This window comes from Dermacentor andersoni, chromosome 2 (genome assembly GCF_023375885.2).
Source record: "Dermacentor andersoni chromosome 2, qqDerAnde1_hic_scaffold, whole genome shotgun sequence".
In the NCBI taxonomy this organism is placed as follows: domain Eukaryota; kingdom Metazoa; phylum Arthropoda; class Arachnida; order Ixodida; family Ixodidae; genus Dermacentor; species Dermacentor andersoni.
Window position 1 is genome coordinate 27,764,368 of NC_092815.1, and position 18,710 is coordinate 27,783,077.

Consider the following 18,710-nt stretch of genomic DNA (forward strand, 5'->3'; position numbering starts at 1 on the left):
ACAACATGCACGAGGTTGTCCAGCAAATGACCACTTCAGCCACGATGTGATGCACCCTTGTGAAGGAATGACTACTAACTCTCTTTCAGGCCACAAACAGTGACACACATCAACGCCTTGAGCAAACACGTCTCACTGTGTGTTGTGTGCTACGAAGACAAACACAAGTGGTGTGCGCAAGGTAACATTTAACATCGCATCACGACTGTCGTAAATCGTCAACATCTCTGCCAAATATTGTCAATGAATGCAAACATCACAGTAAGTTTCGCTTACATCGATTCCCACAGGGAGTGGGGTCGGATTGGATAAACTTTATTAAAGGTCTTGCAAGACGCACGTCAGCACACAGTGGGCTTCTCCGACGCAGGGACCGACAGGGAGTACCTGGTGGCTGCTGCGTGAGCCTGCTGGACGGCCCATTGCTGGTCTTGGAGTAGCGGGCTTGTTAGGGTCTTCTCCCACTTGTCTCTTGTTACTGCTGTGCTATATTCTTTGCTTCTCTTTCACTGTAGTCTTTTTCTTTCTTTGTCTATGTTCCATCCCCTCCTTGCTGTAGAATGGGCTTGCATTATGCCTTTTCTGGTGGCAGTTGTCAGCCTGTTTCTTAGTCTTCAAACCAGTGAATATAATAATGGAACTTGCATTCTACTGTGCCTTTTGGACAATTTTTGTTCTTTCTAGAACTTTTTGTTAGGGATTGCCCAAAAACTGCTGGTCTAGAACAATGCCTGCTACCCAAGGTGATCTAAGACCCATTTTGAAGTCTCTGCACATTTCCTGTAGGCAATAGGAGGCACTGAAAATGAAAGAGATGGCAGGCAGGAAGAGCCACTACCTGAGCATCGCCCTACACACTCGCCACCACCACCCATGCCCACAGCCACAAGGCGGGCTGAGAGCCCACATCCTGCTTTGCAGTCACGCAGTCGAGACGTGCGGCCTCGAACACCAACACTACTTTTGCCTGAAAAGAGCCCCACGCGACAGCCATGCAGACATCTGGAGTTCTCACCTCCACAAAAACTTGGACGTGCTGAAAATCAGCGGCCTGCTGCTGATGCTGCCTCTAGCCAGGCTAGCAATTTAAGGCCAGTGCAAAGCAGTGAGTGCCTTGTAGCTTTGTGTCTTAAGTGCTCAACAATCGTGCACATACTGATGCATTGCATAAATGAGAGTGCCAGATGTACATCGCTCTTCCAACCAAACTCTGCTGACTCATTCGTGTTCAAATTTTGAACCGAAGTAACATTTCGCAGTGGGTTCAGTTTAACATGAAATTTGCTAGAATTGCTTGCCTGTTTCATTCACAATAAAGCCAAAGGTTGGGTAGCTTGTGGCGCCACCACTCAGATATTGTCAATTTTGCTGCTGCTGGTAATGATGCTTTACTAGCATCGCCTTTGAAACGGGGCGGTGACAAATAGTCACCTAGCTTGCTTGAGTTAATTGAGTATGCTATATATGCTTTTCATTCCAGCATTCTGCTAAAATTGCTGTGGCATAATAGTGGCGCCTTCTATCACCACTATAGTGAAACGCACCTTTCACCATAGCAGTGACAGATGACACCACTAACATTACCACTGGCATTAAATGAAAATCAACATTGAGTGGCGTTGCTGCAACCAATGCACACTTTGGCTTTATTGCTAACGAAACAGTAGGAAGAGTGGAGGGTGGGTGTCAAGTAATGTTTACAAACATGATTTTAAAAGGTCCCTGAAATGGTGATAACAAATTTCATAGACATGTAGGGTACAGCTACAGTAAAACATTAGCACCACAATTTAAGTGAACCATCTCATATTAAGAGAGCTACGGACAATTACAAGTTACCCTCCTCCCTAGCCATGCCTTTTCTCCTCAACTTGTTCGCCGAGTGATCAGGGCTAAGCTCCACCTTCACTGGCTGTGCATCATGATGTGATGTTGTGATGTCTGCTTCTGTTTGTCTTGGAGCCAGCACGCAAAGCCTCTCCAACTTCTCCGTTAGCCACCTAGCTGTCTATCTCCTGCAAGTGCTATCTAAGCAGCGTTTATTGTGAGTGTTCTGTCACAGTGCCGAGCGTGTCCGGTGTTCTGGTAACTCCAGGTGAGCTAGGCGTTTAATTGATGGGCGGAGGTGTAAACTAAAGACAAGACCCCAATACAACTGCTGCTGTGATGAAGCGGCTTTAGCGTAAATTTGAGCGGCCTGAGCAGCCTACACAATGTAGCTACCTGGTGGCGCAGAGCTTGACCAGCCACGCACAGAGCTAATGCTGTCAGCAAGTGTAAAACGTTTTAAACATATAAATAGACAAAATGTTCACAATTGCACTCCTGCCAAAATTTTACACCAGCAGCAAAGTAGAATGTAAAACTTAAAAAGAATGTGCTCAGGCATGCTTTTAATATAGGTGCGCTACCTACCCCCATCATGTCTGCAGCATCATGTCCACGAGTTTTTGCTATCTTTAATGTTCACAGGCTGAACCCACTGAAAAATGCTACCTCCGTGCAAAATTTAAGTGCAGTTTAGCTGGGAAGATCACGTACACCTGGCACTCCTATTTACGCAATACTCACTATGGAAGGCTTTCCCTGCCTGCACTGCTCCCCTGGATTTTAGCATGTCAAATTTGCTTTGCACTTTGTATCTGAGTACCAGGGTCCTTTATAGCATATGAAATAATTTTTGCCTTTTCATGTCCACAATATTGCACCTTAAATTGTATTCAAGTTCATATTATATGTGGGCTTTTACATTACATGGGTAACCACATAGCAGTACAAACAATTTGCCTGTATTTTGTGTATTACTGTATGCAGCTGAAACCCATTCACGTATACAGCGGACACTGCAATTCTGTGAAAAGTGGTCTTTATGTCAGTAGATCACTTCATTTGGACCTACTGCAAAAAATTGGTGAGGTACAGAGGTAATGCAGCCCTTTGAAATTACTAGTTGCATCCTTATTCAAAGACTTGAGTGAAGGCTGCTTGCTTTTGCTGTGCAGTGCCCCACAGTCTTTCCCAGGTTGTTCAGGCAATTCACATGCTATAGCAGCTGTTTTCCGTATTGATCACTTTTTGGTAAGCCTTCACTTTTGCATGATATGGTATTCGGCAGAGTACCTTATTAGGGTGACAGGTACTCTTCCCACTGGCTTATCCACTCTGTGTCTCAGAAAGTGATGTTTCTGCTTCAGAAACCCTTCACGAAGAAATGGATTTAGGCAGGTCATCTAATACATGGAACAGATAACCATTGGCTTGCTATTGTAACTGGAAACGTGTCGAAGAAAAGAAAATTAAATTATATAGATGGTAGGAGGGGATTATACGGGGTGATGAGACTAGTAATTTTGCAGCTATAAAATGGGGCTGATCTCACGCGAGACTGGGAAAGATGCTTGTGCTGCCATGGACTTAATATTCTGCTGATAAATGACAACAATGATGATGGTGACATTTCTTTAGGCTCTGGTTCGCGTGCACCTGAAGATGTTGTGAGGCAACAGAGTGAAGTTATTGATCTGACTGATGACAGAGACGAGGAAGAGTTTCACCATTTCTCTCTGATGCTGGATATAAGAAGCCTGGATGTCTTATCAACCCGTGGCAAGGCAATGCAGTGTTATGTGAGGTAATTATGTTCACATTATTCTGCAAGACTCTTCATAAAACCACCAAGCGATCTTCAGTAATATTCATTTACTATAACTATAACGGTGTGTGCCCATTACCACCAACATCCACTGAAAACTACCCATCAAAATGGCTCAGTGGCTGCAGTGTTCTGCTATTGACTACAAGATTGTGAGTTCATTATCTGGCTGCGGCAGTCACATTACGATGTGGGCGGAACGCAAAAGGCATTTGTGTACCATGCTGTGGGTGTACATTATAGAATGTGTGGTGGTAGATATTTACCTAGGGCCCCTCCATTATGGCATCTCAAAGCCTATCTTGCTTAGGTACGTTATAACATAAAACTTCATCTAATTTGTTATTGAAATTGCCACATACATGAGCAAACTACAAACTACTTTCTTGTACAGTTGAGCGTCAGATCGTAGGTTGGCAATATATCAACAGGGCTGTTGGTTTCCTATAAGAGCAATATTTCAGCAGTGAACTTTTCATCACTCTATCATTGATAAGTTTTACTGTACTTCTTTCACTAGTAAACTTGAAGTTTATAATTTCTGCAAAACCAATTGTTCAATATTTATGGGAATTAAATATACACTAGTAACCACCTTTACGACTTTATGATGCTTTACCCCTACATCTTGCTGTACTTAAGTTATCATTTAGAAATCTGTGACCTGTCGCAACTGAATAATAATAGTTTGAGTTTCATGTCAGATCGCTAATTGTAAGGATATGCTGTATTGCCAGGTTTGCAGAATACAATATGCTAGTACAATAGACTTCTGTTAATTAGACTTTGGTTAATTCGATCCTGGCCCGCGCCCATACATTTCTATGGGCCCAAACTTCTGCTATTTCGATGTCAAAATTGGCCTCCACTGGATAATTCGAACTTGACTGGTCAGCTTCGCTGCAATACAACCATATTATGCTGTGAACCATATAAAGAATTGAAAAGGGCCACTGTCATAGGACATAGTACGCATTTCTTAATTACACAGGCACGCACACGCCGTCTCCGGTCATAGTACGAGCACTTAGACGCCTAATAAGCATACTGGCAGCCATTTAGACTTGTTTCTGACGTCGCTGTGGTGATTTGAGCCTTCGTTTTGCCCGCCATGCGTGCGAGCCCTAGTACGCATTCCTTAATTATACGCGCTCGCTCGCGCCGTGCACCGATAAGGGGAGAAAACCATCTTAGTTTTGTGCGAGCTAGCGAAAAAGAAGGCGGTAAGATTAAAAAAGCTCGAAAAACCAACATGATGTTTGTCGCCAGCAAAAGAGTCGGTGCCTGTCTAAAACTCTGAAGTCCTGCCAGTAAGCATATTAGATGTCTCGGTGCTCGTATTGTGACCGGAGAGGGCGCACGTGCGTTTGTAAATTAAGAAACACGTGCTATGACCCGTAACAGTGACACCTTTTCCGCTTGGTATGCCTCACCGCATAACATGGCTGTATTGTGCCGAAGCTAACTTCAACGGTGCATACACACTAGCGGAAAAACGCGCGCCGCGGGAGGGATCCGACCAGGACCGATTTTTCTCGGCTTTCCGTGGCGGCAAGCGAGCCGCGAGAGCTGGAGACTAATGAGAGCGGCCCCTTCAGTAATGTGCATGGGGGAAACTGGTGTATGCGGACCCGCCCGACCGCTCACTTGGTACTCGCATTTGTTGTCAGGCGCACCGCTCGTTTCATGCTATTGTCTGCTCGCGCCAACTCTCACTCACGCTTGCTTTGATTGGCTTGGTTTGCAATTGTTTTTTATAATGACGAGTCTAAACTGAGACGTCCCGATGAAAAGGTTTTCGGAGAGAGTGCGTCATATCCAATTCTGCTTGACAGGACGGGTCCTGAATACAAGGACGCATTCTGAATAAAAGGACACCCAGTACCTCATTCTCATTGTCTTTTGAACACGGCGATGACACCAAAACAGAAGGGAGCACAGCAGCATGATTACGATCAGTGCCAACGACGTTGTCATCTTCATAAGCCATAACTCACGTTAAAGGGACACTAAAGTGAAAAATGATTTCTTCTGCATCAGTAAATTACCGTTCTACAACACCAAAAACACCACTCTTACAACGATAAGACGTTTGGTAAGCCAGAAAAAGTGCAAGAACGAAATATGGGTGGCGACGCCTACTTAAGTTTCCGCACCTGGGAGCTGTGACGTCGTGGATTTTTGTGGCATCTTCTAGGGCCTACTAATTATATATAGTGGTACAGATTGACTACATTGTGTTCTAAAGGAACCAAATATTAAACATAGCAAGTTTAGGGAACCTTTATTCAGCTAACGTGGCCCAAATGCGAAAATATACTTTGGAATCCCTGACGTCACGCTGACGTACCGGCACTGGTGTTACGGCGCAAAATTCAAATGCTGATACTTGGTCCTTCATTTTCTCATCTAATAATCAAACTACTTTTTTTAAATGACTGCCTGCAGGGTTCTCAAGCAATGCTTCATTAGTCTAAACTGATTTATTGTTTCGCTTTAGTGTCCCTTTAAGAACGAAGGTTGTGGAACATAAATACAGTGCCGATCTATCAGCACACGAAGGAAAGAGCACGAGACATCTCGCACCTGCACACAGAGTGAAAGAGAAGGAGGCAAGATTTTCACACTGTGACATGTCTGCCACAGCGGCTTGCCGCAGCGGCGTGCCGCCAGTTGGTGTGGCCGCTCCGCCGCCGCTGCGTCTTGGCGGCGCGCCCCGCGTGTTTTTCTGCTAGTGTGTATGCGCCCTAAAGGCAATACTGCCGAGTGAACAACGGCGAGTTTCAGCATTTTTTTTTTTCTGCCATTCGTTTAATTCTACCTGCCGGATAATTCAACCAGTTTTGTCAGTCCCGTCAGGATTGAAGAAACGGAGGTTGATTGCATATATGAAATGATGATAGCTTTATTGCTTTAGCAATGCTGTTAAGTTGTGCTGGTGCAATTTTTATCTCATTCACGGTTGTGTGTAAAGGTTTTAAGCACACTACACAAGTCATTCTCTGCGTGCTTGGGTTTAAGTTTTATTTTGTAGCTTTTGCTTAGTAGCTTAGTCAGTAGATTTGCTTAAGCATCATTTTATTATTTCAGATATCACTACCCCTTCTTGGGTACCAACAATGCTTTTCAGTCGCAAAAATGGACCACCGTGGTGCCCAATTTGATAGCAACTGTTGTTGGTGGCTTCAGCACATACAACTTTGCTGCAACACACAAGATGGTCACGATGGCATTTCAAGAGTGAGTTGGATTACTGTTGTATGCTCCAGCACAGAGTGCATATCTGCATTGTCTTTTATAATTCGGTAATTAGATAATGAATACATGAAAAGAAATAATTGAAGCACCTTGTGCTGCCATTTTTGGCTACCAGTGCAAAGAGAAAATTGCAATTTCACAAACAGGGAAATATAGAATGAGTGCACAATCTGTTTGGCATTTGATTGGTGCAGTGACCTTCATATTCCAGTCTTATTAATAGGCTAGCATATTCATAATGGTACTGCGCATAGCCTAAAATTTAAGCTGCGCAGAAAAGTTCCATGTCTTTTGTGGATTTCACAGCAACTCTACCTGGCACAAAGTGCAAGTCCTAATAATCAGTTCTTTATGACTGAGATGTGTTATTGTCACTGGAATTTTGGAGCTTTAAATATTCTGCCCATTTGGCTTCTTTGTTTTGTTTATTTCATTTATACATTTAACACTTTGATTGGGGTGTTTGTAGTGCTTTGTTCTTATTTTTTTAGACATTTTCATTTCCCTTTAACAGGCTTCCACTTATGGTGGAGATCCTCAGCCAAGTCGAGGGTGCTGATAAGCTCTTTGGCACAGCTGAGGTTTCCCTGGCAAATGTCCTGAGGTGCCCTGCTTCCACTCTCATCGTGAGTTGTTTTTAACACTTGCACTAAGATTGGTTTTCTTGTTCATATTGTAGTTCAATTGTTCTCATTGCCCTAACAGTTTTATTTTGTCTTTTCAAAATGCCTATGATGCATTAGGATCTACTGGCAAGCAGCCACTAGATCACAGCCACTAGAGCATTACTGCCATGTTTGTAGTATAATTGCTTCAGGCAGAAAGCAAAAATAAAGTTGAGAAATTCTGAGGTGTGGAAGCCTTTGAGCAAGGCTGTGTATCAGTTATGCGCAACAGCTTTGAATCAGAAGTGAGAGTGTGAATCTCAAGTGCAAAGCATGCTCGGCTCTGCATGTTTCTGAGCCCCCATTGCTGTTGTGACAAAAGTTTGTTGACCAGAGGGTGTTTCTGTTTCCATTTTTTTGCTTTTGGCAGGAGCAAATGTGTTTTCAATTTGTCGTATTGTGAGCCCAATACTGCATAATTTTCATTACTTACTTGATTTTTTTGCTTATGGTACAGGCAGACACAGAAGTCAGCATGGGAACTCTATATTTGACAGAGCATCAAAATTTTGTTTAGTCTTGTTGAATCAGTTAATAACGGTTCTTTTAACCCACAGAAGGACAATGGGGCAACAGGACAAAGACGAATGCAGACAAGCAAGGTTTCCATTATGGACATCAGGGGGTAAGTGACTGCTTTGTATCATATCATGAAAAGCCAACAAACAAAGACACCAAGGAAAACATAGGGGAAATTACCAAGTTTTCCTTGGTGTCTTTGTTTGTTGGCTTCTCATGATACGATTAATAAAAATATTGGGCCCCTCAGTTAACCCCCTTTCTTCTCGCTTTGTATCATAACATTTTATATAGTGTAAAATATAAGCATGACGAAATTGATCACAGCCATGAACTGCAGGTTCATACTGGTTGACAGAAATCATGCAGCTTCTTATGAGTGGCATCTTTACTGAATTCAGGATTATTACAGAGTTTGTTGGCCATAGGATGGAGGTTTCTTAAAACTGGGTCCTAGAAAAGTCAAGGTTTTTTCTAGGGTACAAATTCAACATGCACCGTCATCGATATGCTGCTCTCTCTTGTCAACAGGAATGCGAGCCCTGTTGTGTGGCAAAAATCAGTACCAGAATTGGTTACATCATATTTATGTATGGTTACGCCAAATGCCACTGCCAGAAATGGCATGTGTCTTGGTGGTCTATACCCTCAGCCATTTTTGCTGGTCTTCTAATAAAGCAGACTGCTTGAGCAAATATATGCACTGCAGTGAAAACGTAGGAAGGCCGAGGGACATATAATTCCTAAGGTGTTCAATTTATTTGACGAAGTGTCTTGCAGGGAATAATAAACATTTCTGAAAATTTAAACTGCACTAGTTTGATTGTGGACAAATAATTACCTCTTGCTTGTCCTGGAGAACCCAGTAGCAAAATTAGTGTCAAGTCACTTATGTGTGTGCTGCCTCTCATGGCAGTGGCATGAAGAGCAAACATTTGTGCAGCACTCACTCCCATTGCAGCTCTTTCGGAGCACTTTTTAGTCTTCCAGCCCGAACTGTGAATAAAAATAGCAGCTGAACTGAGTCAAAGCCATGCATTGACTTTGAATAATATACTCATAACCTTTGCAGTAATATGAGCAGTAGGTGCATCTGTTTATATTTAAAATTTCCATGTGATTAACTCCACATAGCCCTTTTTTTGATTGAATGTGGATGTTGGAGAGTTCTGCATCTGTAGTCCTTTGCATGCATGTAGGCTGTGGTGTGTGCAAAGAATGGAGTTCCCTCGGCCCTTTCTGAAAACTGGCAGAGTAGCCAGAGGGAGGAAAGAGTGGATACCAAGTCATATATTGCTGAGTCTGCCTGGTATAATTTGTCCTTCTTTCCTCTTTTCTGACCAGGAAAGTGATTGGAGAGCTTCAAGCAGTCGTATGCCTTGATGACCTTGGCATTACATCTCTTCCATCCAGAGAGCCGGTAACCTTTTTTATAAGTGGTGTGTGTAGCATGAACACTGGCTTCTGATTTTTTGGGAGTTGCACAAGAGTATGATGAGTTTTACAAGGCACCAACCTTGTAGGGTTACCAAAAGTGCACTGCAGAAAGAAGAAAAGGTATGAAAAGAGCGCTAAGCAAGGCATTGGCACCACACCAGCTGAGAACAAACATTCAGTTGAGGTGAAACAGGAAAAGTGAACATTGTGCTCTTTGTCTGTTCATTCCTATCGGGTCCTCTCGGAAATTTTTTTGGGGAATTCAGTTGAATGCCTCTACAGCGAAATCACCTGCATAACAAAGGATTGATTATGTCCTGGCGAAATTCTTATTTTTCATATGTACGTAATAGTTCTGTGTAAGCCCACAAGGTGGAGAGAAGTAAATTAATAAAGGGAAAATGAGACATCCATCCAATCATAGCATTTGCAACAAAGGAAATCCATATGGGCTCCTCGAAAGAAAAGCCTCGTAGTTAAAGAAAAATTCATCCTGGCCTGGACTTGAATAGGGACCACCGCCTTTCCAGGGCAGTCGCTCTACCAGGTGGCTAGCAGATGGCAGGGCAAAGTCAAACTTATCAACAACTCGAAACAAAGGCAAGAGTTGGACATAATAGTTCTGTGGAAGCCCGCACGGGGGAGAGAAGTAATTGATAAAGGGAAAATGAGACAGCCACCCACTCATAGCAATTGCTACAAAGGAAACCATACGAATTCCTTGAAAGAAAAGCCTCATAGTTGAAGCCTCCTACTTGCTTTGTAACAATTGCTACAATTGCGCGGATGTCTAATTTTCCCTTAATTTTCTTGTGTATTGTGAATGCCTCTATGATGAAGACTACTCTAACGAATTTGCCTGCACAACGGAGGGACTTGGGCGTCCCCAACAGTTGGTTTGTTGCTATACCATGGAGGCCAAGTAGCAGTGCCTCCATGACCTTCTGCAGACACCACTAAGGTGCGTGCTGTGCTAGTGCTAATGGCAGCACTAGTGGTGCACTTGACGAGTGTGCTGATATCAGTAGCAGTCCTGCGTCACTGCTCCGGGAACCACTCAAGTCATACACTGCTTGTTGTAACACATCAGCAGCTGCGATGGCCAATGAATATGTTGATTGATGACGGCATGATGATGTAAATGGAACTGATGACTGACGACGTCTTCGAAGCCATCCAGGGCAGAAAGGATGCGAATGTTAACGAAGACAACACTGACAAAGATCCTGTAAATGAGCCAAGAATTTTGACGGCAAGAGAGGTGATAGCCTCATTCTACGATCTCTAGTTTTACTTTGCGCAGTTCCTGCATTTTGCCATGAAGCATGCCATGAACTTCATTGCAATAATGTTGGCTACAGTCGCATATTCTGTCAAACAATGTGTGAATAAAAATATTAGCAACCTATTTGACTAAATACTCCACCACCAGGAACAAGTTTCCAATGGATTTTCAGTGTTGGCAGTTGTTGCTAAGAACAATGTGACATTGGGGGCAACACTTGCTCGACACTAAAGTCTGTCCATGTGAGATCATAGCACCAACGCCTGAAGTGGCTAGCGAAGCATGAAGGCCAGCTAACGTCAGCCGATGCTGAAAATTTATCGTACACTTGTTCCTTGTGTTTGGGCCTTGAGTCTCTCTTGAATTCATGTTAAACAATCTTTTTCTTTTGTTGAACATGCTTAGCTTGCTCTAATGTGAGTGGTAAGTTGTGCAACCTTCACAACGAAGTGACCTGTATAATGAAGAATTTTGGAGATCCCAAGCACTTTATTATAAAGGCATTTGACTGTATATTCATTTAAAGGCATGGCACTTATCCATGTATGTTTCTCGGGTTAGAAGAAAAGGCATCGCAGGGCATCTTTAGACCTGTAATGCCTATTGGCAATGTCAACAGAATAAGCTGAGCCCTTCTAGTCTCGACTGAAAACAGTCTGTGCCTGGTCATGAAGTAGCAAGGAAATTATGCTCTTCTATTTGAGTAGGAAAGTGGACCTTCAACTATCTCCACACACCGAATACTCTTCTGATAGAGCCACAAGCCTATTATTGCCAGCATGTACATGGAATAGCTACCCCTTCTAACAGTGCTCACAGTGTATGTTTCAGAGCAGACAAGTGCATTGATTGTGAAGAGGAACTGGAACATAACTAAGGTAGCAGTCAGATTGCGACTAAAGTCAGTAGTCAGGAAAATGAGAGGTTACAAAAGGGGAAGGAAATGCATGTAGAAAATGAAAATGAAAACAATGGTCGAGGATTCCATCCTAACAGCAGGTTACGATTATGGTGGCAGAGAATTATATTCAACAAATTTGAAAAGGAGATAATTCTACTACCTGCTGGAATCTGCAGTTGTCAGTGATGTGCCACTATAATGGTTGGACAACTTACGACAACGACTGTCTACTCTGCATCCACAATGCAGGCATAGATGCATTCAATAAGTAAAGGTACCTCATGCTCAGCCTTCTAGATTGTTTCTACTGGTTAACAAGATGTGAGCACAGTATTCTGGTTTTGAGGGAGTGTGTCAATGAAACAATTCCTAGCCTCCTGCAGGCTTGCACTGGCTACCAGATGGCGACATTGGAAGATGTCTTGCGCAGCGGCACGACCATTGCCTGATGCTCCTACAGAGCGAGCCAGCCTCCAAAGTCAATTATATGCAGTGCCCTCTGTTTTGGACTGCTTCCTTCGCATATAACCAACAAGCAGAAAATATGATCTGCTTGTTCTCCGGATTATTTTTCAAAAAACAACATTTTTCACTACAGTGGAAGGGACGGCTTGCTAGCACATTTGTCATGCCTTAAGAGTTGTCATGCCCTTGGTGCCTTTATGTGTGGCATCGTTCAAAGCTTGAGATGCGTGCTTACTTGCATGCATTACTTGATGCAGTGGGCAGAATGTTCATTTTTATGCTAAAGAAAAAGGAACAAACTTATGTTCATGCCTTTTTGATACAGACTGCTGTGGCATTGTTCCCCGTGCTGTTTCAAATGTTCATTTTCTTGATATGATGAGTGTTTTGTTCCTGTTGCAGCCTGGCAGCCTGGGTGATGCAGCCAGCAGACCTCCTCCAGTGCAGGCCGCAGCAGAGTCACGAGAGCGAGAAATCTTTAAAGTAATGACAGAGCTGGAGCTGTGGAAGGAGCAGCAGGAGATAATGTTCAGAGCACGGGTGCGTCTGTCATTGCTGAACTTCTCAAAGTATTTGAGCATTGCGCAGAGAAAGAAAAAAAATCCTGTGCCACTTCTCTGATTTCCAATGTGTTGGTAGGCCTGTTGGTTCAAGGCCTGCATATGGGATGTACACCACGCACACACTGCACAGCCTGCTTTAAGAAGTTTACTCGGATTTGTCTAAAAATTTTTATAGTATATAACTAAGTCTTAGCAAGCACTGGTTACTGGTAGAGGGTTCACAAGCCTAATGGAATATCGGTGTAGCTATTTTGTTTATCAGCAGAAGTGCAATGGAGTCGCAGTACAACAACTGATATTTCATTAATTAGCATGAACACGCTTACTGTGTCTTTATGGTAGCATACTGTAATTCACTGTATGAACTGAGTGTGGAGATTTTTCTCAAAAGAGATATTTGGGGATTTCTGTATTTATTAGCTGAGTGATGGATAAACAGGAGCACCAGCTAGCGTACACGACTCTTCTTTCTAAACTGCTGAATCATTCGTGCTCAAATTTCGCACACAACAAGAATTTTGTAGAGGGTTTAGTTCGGTATATCACACTTGCAGGCATTATTTGCCTGTTTTGTCCACAGTAAATCTAAAGGGAGCATCATCTGCGGCAGTGTCACTCAAAACATGTTTATTTCACCACAACAGAATCATTTATCATGGCTATGGTGAACACTGTGTGTTTGCCGATGAAATGAGCAAGTAAGGCCAAGAAACACTGTATTAAACTGAACTAGACTGAACCCACTGCAAAATGCAATGTCTGTGCAAACTTTGAGCGCAAACGAGTGAGTGGCTTAGCATGAAAGGGTCGTGTATACCTGGTGCTCCTATTTATGTAACTGTCAGTAGAATATTTCTGACTAGGAGCTGTAGTTCCTGTACTAAGTTTTTGTTTATATGTCTAATAACTTCACTGTCTGTTGGTTTTTGTGGGAACAGAGACTTGATGGGGATGTGTTAACTCTGTGCTTCCCATACACTGCCACCACGCTGCCCGGTAAAGCAAAATAATATGTTGCAACTTGACATTTCAAAGCCCTATGGATACATTATAACCAATGGTTGGATAAACATTGAACTAACTGTTTGTATTTCGTGTGGTTTATTGCTTGCAGTTAAAAGAAAAAGAGGAAGCCCATCTCTGTGCACTTTCAGAGGAGTGGAGGCGGCAGGACTTTGAGCGAGACTCGGTTCTAAGGCGAAAGGTAGAGGTTCTGCGCAAACTGTATTGAAACTATTGATTTGTGAATGCACTAGCAAGACAGTTTAGAGTCTGCCAGTTCCAGGAATGAAGCTTGATTGGTTGTGCAGTCCTGCGATTGTGTTACATCAAAACAGCAGCAAATGATTCCATGTGTTGGTTGGCTGGCACGAGAGGATCTTAATGTTAGGGAACAATTTTCGCCAGGTGCAACACTCACAAGAACTGGCTGGCATTGAGTCAGAACGCATCCTTCACACTTCGTCCATGGCTGCTCCAGAGAGAGAAAGATAAGGAGGTTACCGAGTGTAAAGTCTGGCTGATTGTCTTGTACTGAGGGAATGGTTCCTCAAGCTGCATCATAAAAGGGAAAAATTGTCATCCACCCGACAGTAGCCGAAGCTACAAGGGAAACTAGTTTCTTTTGTAGCTGTGGCTGCTGTCGGGTTGATGACAAAATTTTCATTTCACAATTTCTCATCCACCTTGCGAGCTTCCATCAAACTGATTTGACATAAGCTGCGTCAAAAAATGTAATAGGCAAATGCACTGTACTTGCACTGACATAGTATAACAACTTGCAACTTAGACAACAAGTTTGGTTGATCTGATGTAACATTCCATGCCTTCTTTCTGTTGCTTATAGACGAAGGAGAACAAAGAACTGGAGGAGAAGCTCAAGTCTCGCTTGAAAGAGGTTGAGTCGCGTGAAAATGCCCACGCTCGGAGAGAAGCTGAGGTACAGTCAGGCTTTTCACTGCTTGTAGTTTATTTCACATCAGGTATGAAAGACATTGACCGGGAAAAACATGCTCACTTTCTAATGGCGAATTTGGCAAATCACATTGGCACGCATCGTGGCGCTCTGGGACGATGATGATTGGACGAAATGGCGCATTGAGGCGCCCCAGTGCGCACTGATGCGATTTCTTGAATTTGCCATAATGTTTTGTCATTTGATCAATGTTGCATGCCCTATGCAGGCTGTCTGGCATGGTTCGCTTTGGTCATTGTATGTCATTATGTGATGCCGGCTCATTGCTGAGGGAGAAGTACAACGGACTTGTCTCGTCAAGACAGACTAAATACCCTGAAAACCCTAAATATAATTTTATGTTATATAATAGCTCTGGCTTAGTCGAAGTGCACTGAAGCTATTAGAAACAAAACAAAGGCCCCTGAACTGTTCAGATTATTGGAGAGTTTGGCATGGAAAATGCTTGTCATAAAGGTAGTCTAGTGTAAATAAGAAATAGAAACAAAACTTGGTTTCAGCTGCGACAAAGAAGCACTTCACTTGTCACATACTATATCTTATCAAGCAGCCAGTGGGGCAACAACTCCTGTCCACGCTTCTTTTGAAGGCTGGTTTGGTACAGACCATAACATAACATTGTGCTGGCAGCTGTGAAAAGGCAGCGCATTGTATGACGGTGGATTGTCCACAAGCCAATCTTTTTGCTCCAAAACAGGTTCAAAATGTTGCTTTGAATATGTGAAGTAATCAGAAGTGTGTAGTGTCTTTCACTGGTAGGCTAGTAAACATAAATTAAACCTTACGGGAGGTACTGTTACAGATTTGTCTTTAGTACAGGATTTTATTTACCCGACTGACAATAAATTAGCTATATGTCACTGTTGCATCAGAACATACTGCTGTGCATGTCCTTCACATTGAATTCACTTTGATTTCCACTACTAGGATAAGCCAACCAAAAAAAAATGGGAAGAGATTTTAATTGAGATTTTCTGTGGACACCTTTGCCAGTTCGAACAGCAAAAGTCAGACTTCCAGTTCCTGAAGACGCGCCTTCAAAAAGAAGCCAAAGAAACACTTAGGCGCTCACTAGAAGAGTATGAGCACATGCTGAACATTGAGAAGTGAGTACAAACCCGCTCTCTTTTGTTTTCCCTAAGTCATACACACTCCGATAAAAAGTATTCCACAACTAAACTAGGAAGTGGCAGTAGATCTTCAGCATACGTATATGTAGTGTGCATGCATTAGACCCATCACTTTATTGGTGCGTTGTACATATTTTTTATTGCGAAGCAATATTACTTTAGGTCGCACTTCAGCCCGTTCCGTGGCGAGGCGGTGGTAGGCACCATTGACCTTTAGCGTGACCTCGCTGCGTGACGTCACACCACGTGACCTAGAGTGACGTCACATAAATAATGCCATTTCATAAATAAAAGACATCTTGTAAGCTGGGCTGGTGGGAATCAAACCAGGGTCTCCGGAGTGTGAAACGGAGACGCTACCACTCAGCCACGAGTTCGCTACTTCAAAACGGGACAAAATCGCCTCTAGTGAATGCGGTGTTGCCTTAGAAACGTGCCGTAGAAAGTTATACTGCGGTATATATCGGTAATTATGACCACGTAACTTACAGAAGTTGCAGTTTCACGAGTAGCGAAGTACCTTTCCACTACATTTCTTGTGCGCTCTGCGCACACGCAGAGCCATCTTGGGGCAAACACTGAAGACACCCTCCTCGCAATGTACGGAGCTGCCCCGACACGTGGCGCACCACTCGCCCCATGATCGCGTCCGCCTTCATGGCGCGTCGGGGCCCGGCTATCTTTGCCGATCGCGACGTTTGGCTGGCGTAGCGCGTTTGAGTAGGCGGTGCGAACGGGGTGCGATAACGCTATCGCGTTCCACTCTTGAAGGCGGACTAACTCCCGAACAAGGCAGCTCGGCAGAATGCAAAGAGGAAGCATCAGTGAGCTATGGAGACGGAAGAAGAACGAGAAGAACGACTTTCTAAGCGGCGTGCCCAGTATGCAGCTCGGCGACACACTATTGCTTCGCAATCATCAGGCTTAACCAAGCTAAGCCACGGCCGTTTTTAACTTCATTTGTGTAGCACTGGTTATATTTTCTTTCAAAGTACACACAAGTGGCAAAGTGTGTATTTTTCAAGTTTGTTACATACTTTATGTAAAGCTTAAAGGGGCCCTGCAATGTGCAAGGCAAAGCTTGTTGAGTGACACCAATGGCATCACCTTGATGCGGTAATTTTATGTATTTCCTACACTGGATCTGGATGTGATATACTAGAGTGCTGCTATGATGATTGGTTAAAAAAAATGTGATGTGAAATTTGCATTCGTGCAATGTTGCGAGTACTGCAGAAAAAGCCATGATACTACATTAACAATTTTAAGTATTTCAGAGCTACAAGTGAGGTGTTGCAACCATTGGAACAACGCGTGACATGCTGTGTACTTTGGCACACCAACAGCTGCCTTGCAGGAGCTGTTGTAACCACGAAAGTGATACCATGGCCTCCGAGATTAGACCGCATGATCGCAAAGGCTGTGGGAATGCCATGGAATGTCCTCAACAGGCTGAGTAGGCTTCTCAACTGCAGCACACCGACCTCTGCGAATGCCTTACTGTTATTGGGTGGCACCATACGACGACATGGAAGAGTGAAATGTGCACCTTAATGCCACGAAAATTTGCTTAGCATTATTAGCTCTCACTTTGCTTGTATATTGAGTTTTCTATGACCGATAACTTGAGTTTGTGGGGGTAAATTTTCATGTCCTTTCGCTCTGTGTTCTATGACATGCTAAGAATAGTTCTAGAGCAAATATGGTGACCTCAGGATGGTGTTGCAGGGCCCCCTTTAAGTAGCATCAGAACTCGGACATATTGACTCTATTCTTCATGATTACATTATATTAGTTTTAAGGCAAACAGATTGTGTAATAGTTGATTTGCTTAATAATTTATTTCCTTAATGAGATTTACAGCTACTGTATTTGTATAGTGTCATTATTTTAAGCATTATATGTACATCTTGTATATAATGTGTGTAACATCGTCTGAACAGGGAAGCAGTCGACAGTGCAAATGCACAGTTTTGTTCTTCTTTGTGAAAACAAACGGTGGTGTTGTTTTCAAACTTCGTTTAAATGCGTTGTGGGCGTCTCGTATCTCGTAGGAATACCGACCACCGTGGATTCAGGATTATTGAACCACAGGGCCGCATCAGTCGCCGCGTCACATAATCTGGCACGCCGCCATGTGTGTGCTCTTGCTGTAAAAGAGGGGCACTGAGCGCTACGCATGCAAGAAAACACAATATCGCCCTTAGTTAGCAGAAACTGCTTATTGTCTCTGGCGAAATCAAACACTGAACAAACGCCCAGTTTAGAGCGGCGCAGGAATTGAAGGGCTTCCATGAAAAGGGCAAAAAAATACAGAAAAGGGAACCGCTAGCACATTGTTGTGAGAGGACAGCTCCCTGCAACAAGCCACTAAGAAAGTCCCCACGGCTGCACTGCTTGTTCTTGTCATAACAAATGGGCCCACCTGCAAGAGCCCGGGCAATCTCCGTCGGTTTGGGCCTTCGATAAGTGTGGCTCGGTGTAGTAGGATCGCACATGAGGACTAGGCATCACTCTTTGGCTTTAAATTCGGAAAAGGATCAACACAAGGTACATGTTCGCCATACGTGCAAAGGCACTGTAGGCGTGCTCAAGTCCGAGACACAAAGGGGCCGGCAAACGAGAGAAAAACTTGTACCTACCCAGTGCTGTCCCAAAGAGATGTTCCTCGCACTCGCTCCCCAGCCGTGGCTGCCACCGCAAACCGGTTCACGGCAAAGGCCACCAATGACAACTGTTGCGAGTGAAACGGGAGAAGCGTAGGGACGACTGAAGAGGTGAATGCCCATGCAAAGGCTCTGGGATGCACCTCAATTCCAACAGCATATATTGCTGCCAAGCTGTATTCAAATGCCAGCCT

The 18,710-nt window shown here is 43.5% G+C and overlaps 1 protein-coding gene across 1 annotated transcript in view; it reads left to right on the plus strand.

Annotated features, from left to right (window-relative positions):
* LOC126542518 (centrosomal protein of 120 kDa-like) overlaps positions 1-18,710 on the plus strand; it is a 54,116-nt gene that overhangs the window by 14,165 nt on the left and 21,241 nt on the right. Inside the window, exons 7-16 of the mRNA XM_050189630.3 lie at positions 787-1,105; positions 3,466-3,631; positions 6,743-6,892; positions 7,425-7,536; positions 8,133-8,200; positions 9,439-9,514; positions 12,585-12,722; positions 13,860-13,949; positions 14,592-14,684; positions 15,714-15,826. Of these exons, the coding sequence (XP_050045587.1) occupies positions 787-1,105; positions 3,466-3,631; positions 6,743-6,892; positions 7,425-7,536; positions 8,133-8,200; positions 9,439-9,514; positions 12,585-12,722; positions 13,860-13,949; positions 14,592-14,684; positions 15,714-15,826 (1,325 nt within the window). The remainder of the gene's footprint in view (positions 1-786; positions 1,106-3,465; positions 3,632-6,742; positions 6,893-7,424; positions 7,537-8,132; positions 8,201-9,438; positions 9,515-12,584; positions 12,723-13,859; positions 13,950-14,591; positions 14,685-15,713; positions 15,827-18,710) is intronic.